The sequence below is a fragment of the Phyllobates terribilis genome, unplaced genomic scaffold (assembly GCF_046119375.1).
Source record: "Phyllobates terribilis strain yellow unplaced genomic scaffold, ASM4611937v1 Scaffold_9__5_contigs__length_417890890, whole genome shotgun sequence".
Taxonomy (NCBI): Eukaryota; Metazoa; Chordata; class Amphibia; order Anura; family Dendrobatidae; genus Phyllobates; species Phyllobates terribilis.
In genome coordinates this window covers 50778492-50794313 of record NW_027362769.1, presented here as the reverse complement: position 1 = coordinate 50794313, position 15822 = coordinate 50778492, and the positions used below count along the sequence as shown (strand labels likewise).

At 48.3% G+C, this 15822-nt stretch overlaps 1 protein-coding gene across 1 annotated transcript in view; it reads left to right on the top strand.

Annotated features, from left to right (window-relative positions):
• Positions 1-216: 216 nt before the first annotated feature.
• The window catches only part of MPP4 (MAGUK p55 scaffold protein 4), a 325130-nt gene continuing 309524 nt past the window's right edge, over positions 217-15822 (top strand). Inside the window, exons 1-3 of the mRNA XM_073646104.1 lie at positions 217-307; positions 466-587; positions 15130-15207. Coding sequence (XP_073502205.1) covers positions 217-307; positions 466-587; positions 15130-15207 — 291 coding nt within the window. The remainder of the gene's footprint in view (positions 308-465; positions 588-15129; positions 15208-15822) is intronic.

The window sequence follows — 15822 nt, the reverse complement described above, 5'->3', positions numbered from 1 at the left end:
CTGCATGACCATGAGAAAACTCCCATTACGTTTCACTTCTTGTCCGCCATAATGCTTCACCTTACTTACCAGTATTAGGAAATAAAGAAATCTGATATGAGGGGTCCCAGGTGCCCCCTTTATTAGGCAGAGAAAAAAAACATTAACAATAAGCATCTTTTACTCAGATGGAGTAAACCCCATTCATGTATCCATGTCGCTCGGAGTTGCAGATTTATGACCAATCTCCGATTCATCACTGAGGCTTTTGAAACCAACCTATTTAGCCGAGTCCTGGAGTGTCTTCATTATAAGGATGGATATCTTAGTATGAAACCCCTTACGGACCTCAAAAATACCACAGGATCCAATATAGTAGGACAAGCAATAGTAACATTTTTATTACAATGTGATAATGTTTCTTTTACTTGCTCATATGTTGAGATAATAGTGGCCTCCACTAACCATTTCCATTCATTTTTAAAGGTCTCTCTCAGATCCTCACATTAGTTCTTGAAGAGCTGGGCCTTTTCTACCACAGAGATGTGAATGGAATTGGGGTACTCTACGGTTTGCTCCAGGCCCCATGGCTGCAGTCTTTACTTAAGGTAATTAAGCAATGATCATTAAGCTTATTCATAAAATTTCTTTAAATCGGCATCCAAAAATAAAAAATTTCTGATAGCACCCATTTTTGGCAAAGCAATGCAAGTTGAACCACATGCGCAGAATTACAATGTGTGACAGGGTCACTGGAAATGTATGTGAGATATGTATCACGAAGATTGCTGTCTTCCGTCATATGAAACCCAGAAGTTTCTCTCCAGCATGTTATGTGCTGAGGGGGTTAATCAGCCATGACAGGGTTGGTTTTTTTGTGAGTGGTTGTAAGAGATGGGCGGGACGGTCACTCACCATCCTCTGGGGTGCTACCTGATAACAAAAGGAGAGAGACTTTCCTACACCCTGTACCTGGTACTTCACCCACTTCATCCAGTAAGCTTGGCAAAGTGTACATCGAAGCAGTGATTACCCCCGAGTCTCTGCACCCCTCCAACCAGGCGGAGGACCTCCAGTTGTCTCCTGAATTCCCCGGGGTGCTACCTGTTAAACGGAGAGAGATTTTCCTACACCCGGTACCTGGTACGCTGCCCACTTCATCTAGTAAGCTTGGCAAAGTGAACATCAAGGCGGTGGTTACCCCCGAGTCTCTGCACCCCTCCACCCTCCAACCAGGCGGAGGACCTCCAGTTGTCTCCTGAATCCACCAGGGTGCTACCTGATAACAAACGGAGAGAGACTTTCCTGTGTGCTGTTCCTGGTACTTCACCCACTTCATCTGTTGCTGAGGATGGCTTGATAGGAGGAAGCATCCTAGTCACCAAGATGATGAGATCAGTTTCATTTCCTCTAATGGACAGTAGAGGTAATCCTCTTGAAGAGAAGGATTGGCCTCCAAATTCTCTGCAGAAGACCCTTACAGGCTTGAAGAAGAGGGGGCGTAAAGGGGGGGTACTGTAACATCCCTGGCGGCGTGTTTGCATAGTGCACCACCTCCCACTATGCAAGATCGCCATCTTACCTGTCAGTCCAGCCTGCAAATCTTGCTCCAGTTCATGCTGTGTGCATGTCTCTTGACTGACTGTTAGCGCGGCGGCCCGGTTACTTCCTGATTCTTATAGCTGCTGTGGGCGCACCCCTAATGCGTCTCCAGCCTATTGCTGTGAGTCACTGGATATTTAAACCCCCTCCACCCAGTAGGAGGTGCCTGAGCAACACTAACATTCAGTGTGCTCCTTGACTCTGAAGTTGCCAGGTCCAGTTCTGCTTCTTGTTTGTTTCCGCCATCTCTGGGGGCTGCATACCCAGACCTGTTATCTGTGACTTCTTGTCCGTTTCCGCCATCTCTGGGGGCTGTATACCCAGGCCTGTTATCTCTGACTTCTAGTCTGTCCCGCCACTCTGGGGGCTGTATACCCAGGCTCGTTCTTGTATCTCATTGCAGTAGCAGTCCCTGTCTGAACTGTATCCTAGCCTGTTACCTGTTTGTCTCTATGTCCGCACCTTCCCTTTTCCTGCAGTATCTGAACCTGCACCTAACTCCAACTCGTTGTCTCTGTACTTCTGTTTGTGAGTTTTGTGTCCACTCGCTACTTCATAGGAAGTACTTTGTGTGTATCTGGTTCTGCTTGTCCCTTTTCCCTTCCTCCGTATCTTCCTGTATTTTCCAGTCTGTTCCATGTGAACAGAGCCCTGTCCTCTCTGCCTTGTCCACCGCACCTGCGGTTTCGCTCCGCTCTGTCTTGCTCACCGCTCCGGCGGTTTGTCTCCGCTCTGTCTTGCCCACCGCTCCAGCGGTTTCTCTCTGCTCTGACTTGCCCACCGCTCCGGCGGTTTCTCTCTGCTCTGACTTGCCCACCGCTCCGGCGGCTTCCCTCTGCTCTGCCTTACCCACCGCTCCGGCGGCTTCTCTCAGCTCTGACTTGCCCACCGCTCCGGCGGCTTCTCTCTGCTCTGCCTTGCTCACCGCACCAGCGGTTTCTCTCTGCTCTGACTTGCCCACCGCTCCGGCAGCTTCTCTCTGCTCTGCCTTGCCCACCGCTCCGGCGGCTTCTCTCTGCTCTGCCTTACCCACCGCTCCGGCGGCTTCTCTCTGCTCTGCCTTGCCCACCGCTTCGGTGGCTTCTCTCTGCTCTGCCTTGCCCACCGCTCCGGCGGCTTCTCTCTGCTCTGCCTTGCTCACCGCACCAGCGGTTTCTCTCTGCTCTGACTTGCCCACCGCTCCGGCGGCTTCTCTCTGCTCTGCCTTGCCCACCGCTCCGGCGGTTCCTCTCTGCTCTGCCTTTCCCAACGCACCTGCGATTTTCGCTCCGCTCTGCTTGCTCACCGCACCAGCAGTTCCTCTCTGCTCTGCCTTGTTCTCCACTCCGGCGGTTTCGCTTTACTCTGCTTGTCTACCGCATCTGCGGATCTGTACCTGTCTCCCAGTCTGTACTGGACCCTATCCAGCCTGTGCTCCAACCTGCTAGTACCTCCCGGTCTGCACTCCAGCCGTGCTTGCCAGTATCTCCCTGTCTGCATACCAGCCGTGCTTGCCAGTGCCCACCTGTCTGCATACCAGCCGTGCTTGCCAGTGCCCACCTGTCTGCATACCAGCCGTGCTTGCCAGTGCCCACCTGTCTGCATAACAACCGTGCTTGCCAGTGCCCACCTGTCTCCATGCCAGCCGTACTTGCCAGTACCCACCAGTCTGCATACCAGCCGTACTTGCCAATACCCACCTGCCTGTATGCCAGTCTAACCTGCCTGTTCCTGCATTCCCCGGTGTGGGTCAACAACTGTGACCGGGGTCTGACCTGGAGTCGCACCTGGTCCCTCTGCTCGGTTCCTCCTTGGTCCACGGAGTCGACTAGCCGCCGTGCGACCTTGGTCGGATCGGGTTGATACTTAGTTACGTCCCTCCAGGCACTCCTCGGTTCATGGTCCAATGGTATCACTAATCACGCTCTTGCCAGTCAGTCCGGGCGCGAGCATAACAGCGCCGTGCGGCTCCCTGCGGTGTATAGTTGGCTACGTGCGGCCTCCTGCTGTGTATAGATGGCTACGTGCAGCCTCCTGCTGTGTATAGATGGCGCCGTGCGGCCTCCCGCTGTGAATAGATGGCTACGTGCGGCCTCCCGCTGTGTATAGATGACTACGTGTGGCCTCCCGCTGTGTGTAGATGGCTACGTGTGGCCCCCTGCTGTGTATAGATGGCTACGTGTGGCCCCCTGCTGTGTATAGATGGCTACATGCGGCCTCCTGCTGTGTATAGATGGCTACGTGCGACCTCCTGCTGTGTATAGATGGCTAAGTGTGGCCTCCTGCTGTGTATAGATGCTACTTGCGGCCTCCCGCTGTGTATAGATGGCACCGTGTGGCCTCCTTCCGCTTTGTATAGATGGCTACGTGCAGCTCCCTGCTGTGTATAGAGTACTTCAGAATTGTTCCACCGACTCATTAACATCTCACAGGAAAATAATGAATCACCCCAAAGTTTCTTGTTCAGAGCAATTGAACTTAAGGATAGTCTGTTGTTTGCATCCAGAGATGTAGAAGCGGAGAAGTTTGATGCTGGACTACTCCAGAAGAAGTTCTTGAGATCATTGGGATCTGGAATAAATAGCAAAGACATCAAGTTGCAGCTGAAACAGTGTCTAGAAGATCCTGGTATTCTGGACGAAGTCCTAATTGAAAAAATGAATGAGGCAGCAAGTTTGAAGTTTAACAGAAGTTAAAGTAAGACTCTGCTCCTAAAATCACCAAAATGAGTCAACTGAAGTTGAAGACCCCCAGTGGCCAGTACGAAGATCATCATGGAGACCCTCCAGTGCCACCACCGAGAGGGAACCTTAAATCACCAACAAAAGAGAGGATCGCCAGCGCTGAGTAGCAGGAAGTAATAGGAGAACTGCAAGCTGAGTTGATTGAGGTGAAAAAGTTGATTCGTCCCAGGCCAAAACCTGTATCCATCAGACCCAGGAGTAGGTTCCAAAGCTGAAGATACCTGGCTTGTGAAGTGTGCCGTTCATCATATCAGAGTACGGTATGTGTCCACTGTCTGAGATGTGGTGAGGAAGGATATTATGCCAAGGAGTGCCAATGGTCACGGTCGTTTGGGTTAAAAGACAGGAGGTTACCAGTGCGGGGCGACTGGTAACAGTGACACGGAGGAGGCCCAAGAAGCAAATACAAAGCTCACCAAACCCCAGAACGGCGCATGAGGTAAAACGACTGCGTCAGTACTATCCCCAAGTGTGTTCCCTTCTACAACAGCTGCAAGAGAGACAGTTACTTAATTCCCAGTGCGGAGGTCAAATGATGTCTCTGGGAGGAGGATTCCTCGATCAGTAAAGATAGCCTCATCAGCCTAATCGGTGAAAGGTGCTTTATACAGTGCCAGCTTGATGGACTCCTGGTAAAAGCACTGTGGGACACAGGAGCCCAAGCGAGCCTTTTAAATGAAGAATGGAGAAGGTGCTACCTGCCACATACCTGCCTTCGGTCGCAAAAAGAACTCTTAGGACCAGTGGAACTCCACCGCAAACCTGTCAACCAAACCGAAATCCCTTTCATAGGCTGGGTGGAAGTGACTTTCCAACTGAGGGCCACGAAGAACAGCAACACAAGCATTGAGCTTTTGGAACCTTTTCTCGTGACCAGTGATCAGAACGTGGCAAAGGATCCTATCCTAGGTTATAATGTAATCAGTGAAGTCATCACGAAACACAAGTCAGGGACGCTGGTGGTGGAAGCAATTGCCACATAGCTTGCCATACCCAACTCATTAGCGGAAAATGTGATTCATAGAGTAAAGAAAGCACAGAATACAATGGACCTAAAAGAAGTCAAGGTAGGCTGGCACCCAACCATCATCCCTGCAAACCAAATGGTCGGGGTGAGGTGTGGAGTCCGGGTAGAACTGGGAAGAAAAGTCCAGAAAAGACTGTTCGTGCCAAAAGACTCCTCAGAACTTCCGGAAGGCCTAGTTCAAGGTGAGACTGTGCTTAAAATTCCTACTGGTGGGTTTGCTCGAGTGACAGTACCGGTGATGAATACTATGAAACATAAAATTATACTGGATCCAAAGACTGTGTTAGGTCACATCGAAACCGTTAAAACTGTATATCCAGCCAGTGTGAGACCAGCCCAGGGGTCTACCATGAATTCAGTCTCCCCACCAAGGAACAGGAGTTGCCCAGGGGAGGAAATTACACGACCCACCTCGGGGTCCTGGGATCCCCTAGTACCCCTGGAACACTTGTGTGCTGAAGATTGAGCGGTAGCAAAACAGATGCTGAGAGAAGAGTGTCATGCATTCTCCAAAGATGACTCTGATATAGGCTGTATCGCGTCGTTGCAGTTGAAAATCAATTTGAAAGACACGACTGCACTAGAAGTTACATGTCTGTGCCGAAACCATTTCACCGTGAAGTGAAAGTAGGTCCAGTAGAGTTTTGACAGCAGTCATCACACTGTGGGGGTTATATGAGTGGATCCACATACCGTTTGGGCTCAGTTCAGATCCAGCAGAATTTCAGAGGGGCATGGAGACCTGTTTAGAAGGATTGAGGGACTGAATCTCCCAGCCGTACTTGGATGACAATGTGGTAAACAGCAAAACCTTCCGGGAGCATGTTGAGCACGTGAAGACCGTATTACAGTGGTATCAACAACACAGAGTTAAGTTGACCCCAAAGAAGTGTGAACTGTTCAAAAGGCAAGTCTGATTTCTAGGGAAAACTGTGTCCAGAGAAGAATATACCATGGACCCAGCAGAAATCGCTCCTGGCCTTAAAAGACAAGCGGCCCGCTACTGTCGGGGAGCTGAGACAGATCTTAGAATTCCTCTTCCACTATCGTACTTACATTCAGAACTGCTCCAGGATTACCGCCCCACTATACCTCCTCTTGGGGGGGGGGACAGAGTCCACAACACCCACGGATAAAAAGAAGAATGCGGATAGGACCGGATTTAAAAGAAACAACGGTGTTTCCTCCCAACAGCCCATTCCCTGGACAGCAGACCACCAGGAGATATTGGAAGAACTAGTAGATCACCTGGTAAAACCACCCATCTTGGGATATCCTGACTTCAACTTACCGTTTGTTTTTCATTGTGACGCTTCTCAGGTTGGACTGGAAGCTGCCCTGTATCAGCATCAAGATGGAAAATTGAGAGTTATTGGTTACGGTTCTAGGATGTTGACAGACGCCGAGAAGAATTACCATCTACATTCCGGAAAATTGGAGCTCCTGGCATTGAAATGGGCTATCTGTGAACGATTTAGAGATTATCTCTACTACAGCAAAGAGTTTGAGATATACACTGACAACAACCCTTTGACCTATGTCCTCACTACAGCAAAACTGAATGCAACGGGTCAGAGATGGGTTGCTGAACTAGCTAACTTCAATTTCAGCATCAAGTACAGGCCAGGAAAATGCAATGCGGATGCTGACGGATTGTCGAGAATGCCACTAGAGCCTGAGGAGTTCATGCAAGAATGCTCGAAGGAAGTCAGTCTGGAAGCAATTGAGAGCACTACTCAAGCCTATCAAGAGGAAGACACACCATTGTGGTGTCCTTTGACGGTGAAAACCACCATAAAAGCGAGAGAACAAGATCACCCCCTGTCCATTCAACAACTACCAAAAGGAAAAATCCATAGACCACGGGAAGATCAGGTAATTGGTAGAATACTTATTTTTGTGGACCAAAATCGGTTTCCAAGTAAACGAGAGAGAGTTAATGAGTCACCAGCAGTATCTGTTTTAGTTAAAGAATGGATGAAGCTCTACCTCAGTGAAGACAGTATCCTGTATCGTAAAGGAGGACAAAACGGTTAGTTGGTACTACCCAGAGTATTCCGGTATTCCGTAGGTTGGTCTTCAAAGAACTCCATGAAAACATGGAACACCGGGGAGTGGAAAAGACAATAAACTTGATCCGTGAACGTTTCTTCTGGCCGTAGATGCAGGGAGATATTGAGAGGTACGTGACCAGGGAGTGTGGGTGTCTGAAAGATAAACGTCCCAACACATCAACTCGGGCACCTATGGGCAACATCCAAACTACATAGCCGTTTGAGATGGTCTCAATAGACTTTCTACATCTCGAGATGTGCAAGGGTGGTTACGAATACATATTGGTCGTGATGGACTATTTTACTCGATTTGCTCAAGCATATGCCACCACCAATAAAGCGGGTCGAACAACGGCAGAGAAGATCTAAAATGATTTTGCTTTGAGGTTTGGGTTCCCTATGAGGTTACACCACGACCAAGGAAGAGAATTTGAGAACCAACTCTTTGCCAAGCTAGGAAAGTACTGTAGAATTCAGAGATTCCACACAACGCCTTATCACCCAGAGGTTAATGGACAAGTGGAACGTTTTAACCGGACATTATTGTCGATGTTGCGCACTTTAACAGCTAATAAGAAGAAAGACTGGAAGAGTTCTCTGTCAAAAGTGGTACATGCCTATAACTGTACAAAGAGCGATGCAACGGGTTACTCACCCTTCTTCCTATTGTATGGACGATCGCCAAGACTGCCAATTGACATCATATTCCATACTCCGGTGTCAGAGACTTACAGAATGTATCCGGAGTACGTTCGGAAATGGAAGGAACGGATGGCAGAGGCATACAACATAGCGTCCAAAGTAGTTACGCAAGGGCAGTGCAAGAATAATGAGTACTATGATCGAAAATGTTAAGGAGCAGAATTGTCACCGGGAAGCTGGGTGCTAGTCAAGAACGTATGTGAGAAAGGTTCAGGAAAACTTTGTTCTTACTGGGCTGACAAGGTGTATGTGGTCGTAAGGAGGAAAGCCAATGACAGTCCAGTGTATGAAATCCGATTGGAAAAAGGAGACAAGAAAACCAGAATTGTCCATCGGAATTTACTACTACCCTATGATTATCTCCCACCACAACAAGACTTCCAAGAAGTAGACCGACATCGTCCGAGATCAACTAAGGGACCACCACAGACTGAAGCTCCGTATAACATCCCTGGCGGCGTGCTTGCATGGCTTACCATCTCCCACCATGCAAGACCGCAATCTTACCTATCAGGCCAGGCTGCACACTTTGCTCCAGTACCTGCTGTTTGTATGTCTCTTGCCTGCTGGCTTAGGGCGTCTGCGCTGTTGCTTCCTGATTCTTAAAACTACAGTGTGCGCAGTCCTAATGCGTCCCCAGCCTATCGCTGTGAGTCACTGGATACTTAAACCCCCTCCACCCAGTAGGAGGTGCCTGAGCAACACTTTCTGGGGGCTGAGTACCCAGGGCTGTTACCTGTATCTCTGACTTCTAGTCTGTTTCCGCCACCCTGGGGGCTGAGTTCCCAGGCTCGTTCCTGTATCTTGTTCCCGTTTCAGTTCCTGTCTGAACAGTGTCCTAGCCCGTTACCTATTTGTCTCTATGTCCGAACCTTTCCTTTTCCTGCAGTGTCTGAACCTGCACCTAACTCCAACTCGTTGTCTCTGTACTTCTGTTTGTGAGTTTTGTGTCCACTCGCTACTTCATTGTAAGTACCTTGTGTGTATCTGGTTCTGCTTGTCCCCTTTCCCTGCCTCCGCATCTACCTCCTGTGTTCTAACCATCTTCCTGTATTTTCCAGTCTGTTCCATGTGAACAGAGCCCTGTCCTGTCTGCCTGCACCTTCTGCTCTGTTCTGCTCTGCTTGTTCACCGCACCTGCGGTTCCGCTCCACTCTGCTTGTTCACCGCACCTGCAGTTCCGCTCTGCTTGTTCACTGCACCTGTGGTTCCACTCTGCTTGTTCACCGCACCTGTGTCCCAGTCTGTACTGGTCTCTATCCTGCCTGCGTTCCAACCTGCCAGTGCCCGCTTGTCTGCATACCAGCCATGCCTGCAGTGCCCACCTGTCTGCATGCCAGCCGTGCCTGCCAGTGCCCACCTGTCTGCATACCAGCCGTGCCTGCCAATACCCACCTGTATTCATACCAGCCGTGCCCGCCAGTACCCACCTGTCTGTATGCCAGCCTAACCTGCCTGTTCCTGCATTCCCCGGTGTGGGTCAACAACTGTGACCGGGGTCTGACCTGGAGTAGCACCTGGTCCCTCTGCTCGGTTCCTCCTTGGTTCACGGAGTCGACTGAGCCGCCGTGTGACCTTGGTCGGACAGAGTTGATACTTAGTTACGCCCCTCCAGGCACTCCTCGGTTCATGGTCCAGTGGGATCACTAACCACGCTCACGCCAGTCAGTCCGGGCGTGAGCGCAACACTCTGGAGGTGGATAGTGAGCTTGAAAGTTCCGATGAAGAAGAGTGACTCGCCCCCTGGGCCGCGTGGGGAACCCGGAACCGGGCCTCTGGTGGGATGCGGGGGGTGGTAGTCTCAGTGTGGCGGCGACCCGGTCCGTGGCTCAGGGTGGTCAAACCAGTGGCAGTCTTAGTGTAATAACAAATGTCCGACTACGCCACCCGTGGATTGCGGTCAGTGGGGACCGTCGCTGCGCTGCAGGCCGCTGAGGCTGATGTTGTAAGCGCAGCCAAGTATGGGATAACTCCCCACGGGAGAAGTATTGCCTCAGGGCAGCTAGTGTGGATGATGGGAGTGATGGTGTGAGCGTCCCAGTACTAATGGTACTGGTGCGGCGATGAAACACAGAGACGTGTGGTGCAGTTCAGGGTCTTTACTGATGGTATAAAGCAGACCCTCCCGGGAGTACTGGTTAGCAGTAGAGGCCTGGTCAGTCTGTGAGCAAGCAGGATCTCCCCCTGGCCAGGTGGAGTTGTAGGCCTCCCCATCTATCTGCACTCTTTCCTGGCTATCTTGCTCTATGCGGGTAGAAGTAGCCCACGTCCCTGAGTATACCGTGTGGTGCTCACCCGTATGGCCGGTGACTTGGGGCCTTCTGTTAGCCTCCGCTCCACGATGGCGGTGCTGGTCCCTTGCTTGTGACCGTGCCTCCGGGCTTCTAAGGCCAGAGGACCTGGAATCCCCTGCTGGTTGGATTCTGCTGCTGGACCTGGATGTCCCCACAGCCTTGGACTCCGTGTCTGGGTTTAGTGTCTTCAGCCAAGGCGAGCTATCTAGCTTCCAGCCTCTGGCACTCACTCCTGCTCCTACAGAGCTCTTGCTGTATCTTTCCCTCTCCAAGCTCTGACTCTCCTAATCCCGCCCCAGACCCAGTTTATAAGGGCAGATTCCTCCCCTCCCAGGTCTGGGCGGGCGGTGTTGCATGCTTAGGGCTCCTGACCAGCGAAACCTCCCACTTGCTCTCAGACATAATATTTCTATTACTGTGGCAACCAGACCCCTGGGGTGCCACAAGAGCACACCATTGTTTTTCTTGGACTGGTAAGGAGAGGGATGTACCATCCTCAGGAGAGTGAACTAAGTCCCGAGGCTCCAGAGTTTGTACCAAGGTGTACAGATGAAGTCCAATTCAGATTTGATGATCGAACACTGGTCCCTGAAGAGACCAATCAACACTCAGGAGGAGTGGAATTACCAGAACATGCGGAAACAGGCGATTCAGGAGAAGTACAGGAACTTACAGAGGCAGCTCCAAGAGCATCTGAGGAAGCAAGGGAAATGAGTGCAGCAGAGGAAACTCCTGTGACCGAAGAACCCGTATCTGAGGAACAACCCACCAGGAGGATGTCGACTCGAGAAATGAGGAGGCCCGTGATGCTGACGTATGAGACACTTGGTGAACCGAGTCAAGTGTCAAGGACTGTTGACTGGAAACAGGTATCTCTGCCTGTGGACCAGGTAAGCCCACTTGAGTGGTATTCACCACTGAGAGGCAGTATGGAATATGTTGCCTGGTGGAAATACTTGTTTTCATGCTTTGATTTTCCTTAAAAGACTTTGTAGAAACAAAGAACTGATAAGGCCTAGTGAGAGAGAGAGCTGGTTGAAGACGTATGAAAAGCTCCAGCTGAAGAGACGCTGATTGTGTTAATTGTTTATTTCTTACAGGAGTACTACAATAAAAAGGTCATAGAATAGATTATCAATGTTTATAAATGTTATGCCAATTTGACAATGCCCATTTGTACATAAAGTTACTCAACTTTCACCACTGTCTCAGAATTGGTCAGATTGACCAACTAAGGTGAATATCGAAGACGACATTAAAAAAGGAGGGAAGAGTGTGATATGCAGAAGTAGTGCTGTTGCTTCAAAAGCATCCAGCAACTATAAGAGTTAACACAATCACAGGAGACAGGAAGTGTTGTGCTTCAGAAGCATCCAGCAACTAGAGGGGTTAACACAGTCACAGGAGACAGGGAGTGTTTAGCAGAGCCCCAGGGGGATTATAGGGAACTTGTTTATTATTCTTGCTGGAGCCGAAGAGAAAGGTGGTGTATGATCTGTATCTCACAGAAGGCAAGTGAACAGAATTCGGGTCAGGAGGAAAGCTAAACACAGGTCAGACAAACTTCCTGAACTAACAGTGCAGAGTATTATCGGGCATAAAGATAAGGACTGGAAGGAATCGTGTCACAGGGATCATCTCCCTCATCAAACCCCCCCTCCCTCCATCTCCATGCAGGAAAAAAAATTAAAAAATGCTGTGCACTATTGTGTCCTTATGAAGGAAAAACCTGTGGTTTTGTATGCATAGAAGTGTGCAGCAAAGAGATCTAATCTGTGCTGAATTATGCTACTGAAGAGACTGACGTTACTGTGCCTGCTTTAATAGACTGTACTGTGGTGAAGCCTGTTGCTTCAAAGAGTTAAATGGTACTGGCCGTACTTGATCAAACTCCACTGTTCAACTGTTTATGAAGACTCTTATCAGATGTGTCTTGTCAGCAATTGAATCTATCATGTGCCTGGGAGAACCTGCAGCCTATGGTAGCCCTGAGTAAGGGTCCCCCCAGGATTCCAAAGAATTCATGAAACCCGTCTCACCCTATCTGAACCTAGCGGTGGGCGTGTAACACTATCTACTATGTAAACTGCCCCCATTGCGTTGTTAGTGATGCGATGTGCATCACTAACACGCTTTTTTTCATTAAAATTGGTGCTAATATCATGAGTCTATAACATTTTATACACTTATATCCTGCCTGCTCGTTTTAGTCACAGAGGTGTGATCCTCACATTCAGTCATGGGCCAGCTCCGCATTCAGTCACGGCTGGTACATATTTGAATTTTGCTCTCGGCTAGCGCTGATGTAAGTGAAGCGCAGTATGACATGGCCAGCCGCGGCTCACGCACTTACACAGTGAGACTGTGTAGTTCCCAGCTTCACTGCGCATGCGCTGTGAGGAGCAGCTCCGGCTGTGCACAGTGAAGCTGGGAACTTCACTGGGCACGCACGGGGAGCCGCTCTGCGGCGCCGGCCCATGACTGAATGTGAGGATCACACCCCTATGACTGAATGAGCAGGTAGGATATAAGTGTATAAAATGTTATAGACTCATGATATTAGAACCAATTTTAATGAAAAAAGAATGTTAGTGATGCATACTGCATCACTAACAACGTAATGGGGGTAGTTTACATAGTAGATAAGGCATGACAGGTTTAACAGGAACAGTGGAGGTCAAGATAAGGTCTGGAAGACCAAGCAACATTTCAGTGAGAGCTGCTGGTAGGATTGCTAAAGAGGCAAATCAGAACCACTGCTTGACTGCAAAAGGACTTGAGAAACAGTAATTTTGACCAGGGGTGCCCAAACTTTTACATGCTAACATACTCTGTATCCTTTACATAATTTTTCGTCAGTGTGATAGATCTGATTTTCATCCATTTTTGGTATATATGTCCATTTTTACTGTCAATGTGGTATCTGTTTTTATTACATGCAAAAAGAAAAAAACAAATAATTTGCTAGCTTCTCCAACTGATTAAACTGAAAAAGGCGGACAGCACTTAGTTGTCACATGGAGGGCATCAGAGTATTATTCTTTTTTCCCATTTTTCCCAGGCCCATTCACTGGAATGTGAAAGTTTGATCCTTAATTGTATAAAAAATACCCAACACGTCTTGTTTTTTTCTTAGCAGATAATCAGTTTGTAAAAAAAATAGACATGTGAACCATCCTATTTTGCAATTTTTGTTGCTTTTATATCAAGTTTGTCCAGTTCTGCCAACGGGTGAGAGAATGTAGAAGAGAAGTGGCGGTTTGAGAGGCACCTCTCACCAGAGCGGTCAGTCCGCCACTCACTGTGATTCTCTTCTACATTCTGATCAGCTCCTGCAATCTGATGTTTGAGAAAGGGCAAATAATCTGATTGAAATGTCAGGTTTTTGGATTTCCTAACAATAAACAGAACCGGACCTTGCAGTTTAAAAAAAGAGTGCGGAGTTCTTTTTACCTTGGTATGTGCAAAGATAGGTAAGGCTACGTTCCCACAATGAGCTTTTGGTGTGTTTTTGATGCTGCATGTTGTTGCGGTGTCAAAAACGCAGCATCTTACAGTTCTAGCGGATGGGATTTATAGAAAGCTCCTGCCCTCTGTGCTTCTTTTCAACGCTGCGTAAAATGACCTGCGGTTTGTGTTTCAAATCCGCCGCATGTCAATTTCTATTGTGGGTATGCTGAGTTTTCTGTGTATATTTTCTCAATAGACTTGCATTAGATTTGCAAGTCAAAAATGAATGTAATCCAGGCATGACTGTATCAATAACGTTTTGTCTAAGCCATATGCCAAGCAGTAATAAAAACTAAGCAGCTTTATTCAAAACATGACATACCAAAAAGAAACATACCGCAATGTCAAAAGTGTGATAAAACCGCATTAAAAAAATGCACTCAAAGCAAGTAACCAAGTGTTACCTAATAGATGCAGAAATGCTGCCAGAAATGTCAACATCAAAATCTCACCAAAAGCTCATTGTGGGAATATAGCCTTATAGATGGAGATATTACTAAGCGACCATAACAGTGCTTTCTCACTGAATTCATTAGTGAGATTGTATATATGATATGATGTGAACAATGGTTTCTCTCTCTATATGACTGCACTTATGTGTTTTTTGTTGTAATTTTTGACTAACATCACTTGGACACATGGTATTGACCCTCTGTATATTCCTGTTCCAACTTAAAGGGGTTTTCCGGGACTAGTTTATTTTTTTACTATGGGCCTAAGAAGTAACAAGCAGGTAGTTACCCGGCGCTGGGTCACAGTAGTCACAGACCGCTCCTGCCAGCGATTCCGCTGCTCCTTGTCAACAGAGCTGCTCTTCCTCTTCCCAGCTGCTCTGTCGTTAGGGTGTGACTGCCAGCTTCATGATGATTGACAGCCGGCTTCCCGAAGTTATGCAGCAAGGAGCCAGCTATCAATCAGCATGACATCAGCAGTCACGCCCTGTCAACAGAGCAGAGAGGAAGAGAAGCCCTTGATCTTTCAATGTGACGTTAGCGGAAGCCACAGAATCATCGGCAGGAGCGGTCTGTGACTGGTCTAAGCCAGCAGAGATGGGCGAGGGGCAGAATAGGCAGGTAGTTAGCAACTACCTGCCTGTTAGTTCTTAGACCCACAGTAAAAAAATAAATGAGTCCCAAATAACCCCTTTAAATAAATAATTAAAACCTATATTGCATCTATTACTATACTATATATCAAATTCCATACAGATATTTTTATAGTTATTTTTTTTCTAACAGGTGCATGATTGTCTTCATGAATATATAAGAAAGAGGCCTGTGCCTGTTTTACCAAAGGCTCGTGCTCTATGCAGTGAGGTTGGTGTCTTCCATATTGTCTACTAATACTATTACAATAGTAGTTTGATTTTGCGACAGTGTTATTTAAAGGAATTTTCCGGTCTAAAATGATAACAGTCACTCTATGGGACTGCAGACCTGAAAATCCTTACAGTGCGCAGAGTGAGTTCAGCGAGGATTCTTTGGTGTCAGCACCAGGAACAGCGGTCATGTGACCATATGCATACTCCCAGCCAGAAACCCCACTAGACTGTTCCTGGTGTTCTCAATGCAATTGTATTGCGTGATGCTGGAAACAGTCTAGTCAGATTCTGGCCGGGGTAGGCATATCGCTTACTTGCGGTCACATGACCATTGTTCCCAGCTCTGGCACTGGAGAATCCTCACAGTGTGCAGTGTGTGTGCTGTGAAGATTCACAAGTCTGCAGTCACAGAGAGTGACTGCAGACTTGTTATTTTAGACCGGACAGCCCCTTTAAACCCCCCCATACACTTTATATAGTTGATGGCTAAATGATGGTTTGGCCAATGGTTCAGCCGGCAGCTATCTCGCCCAACTGTTGTCTCTGAGAGAGCTGCTGCCAGACATCTCTGGTAGTATCTCATTTCTTAAAGAAAAAAAGGATCGGCAAT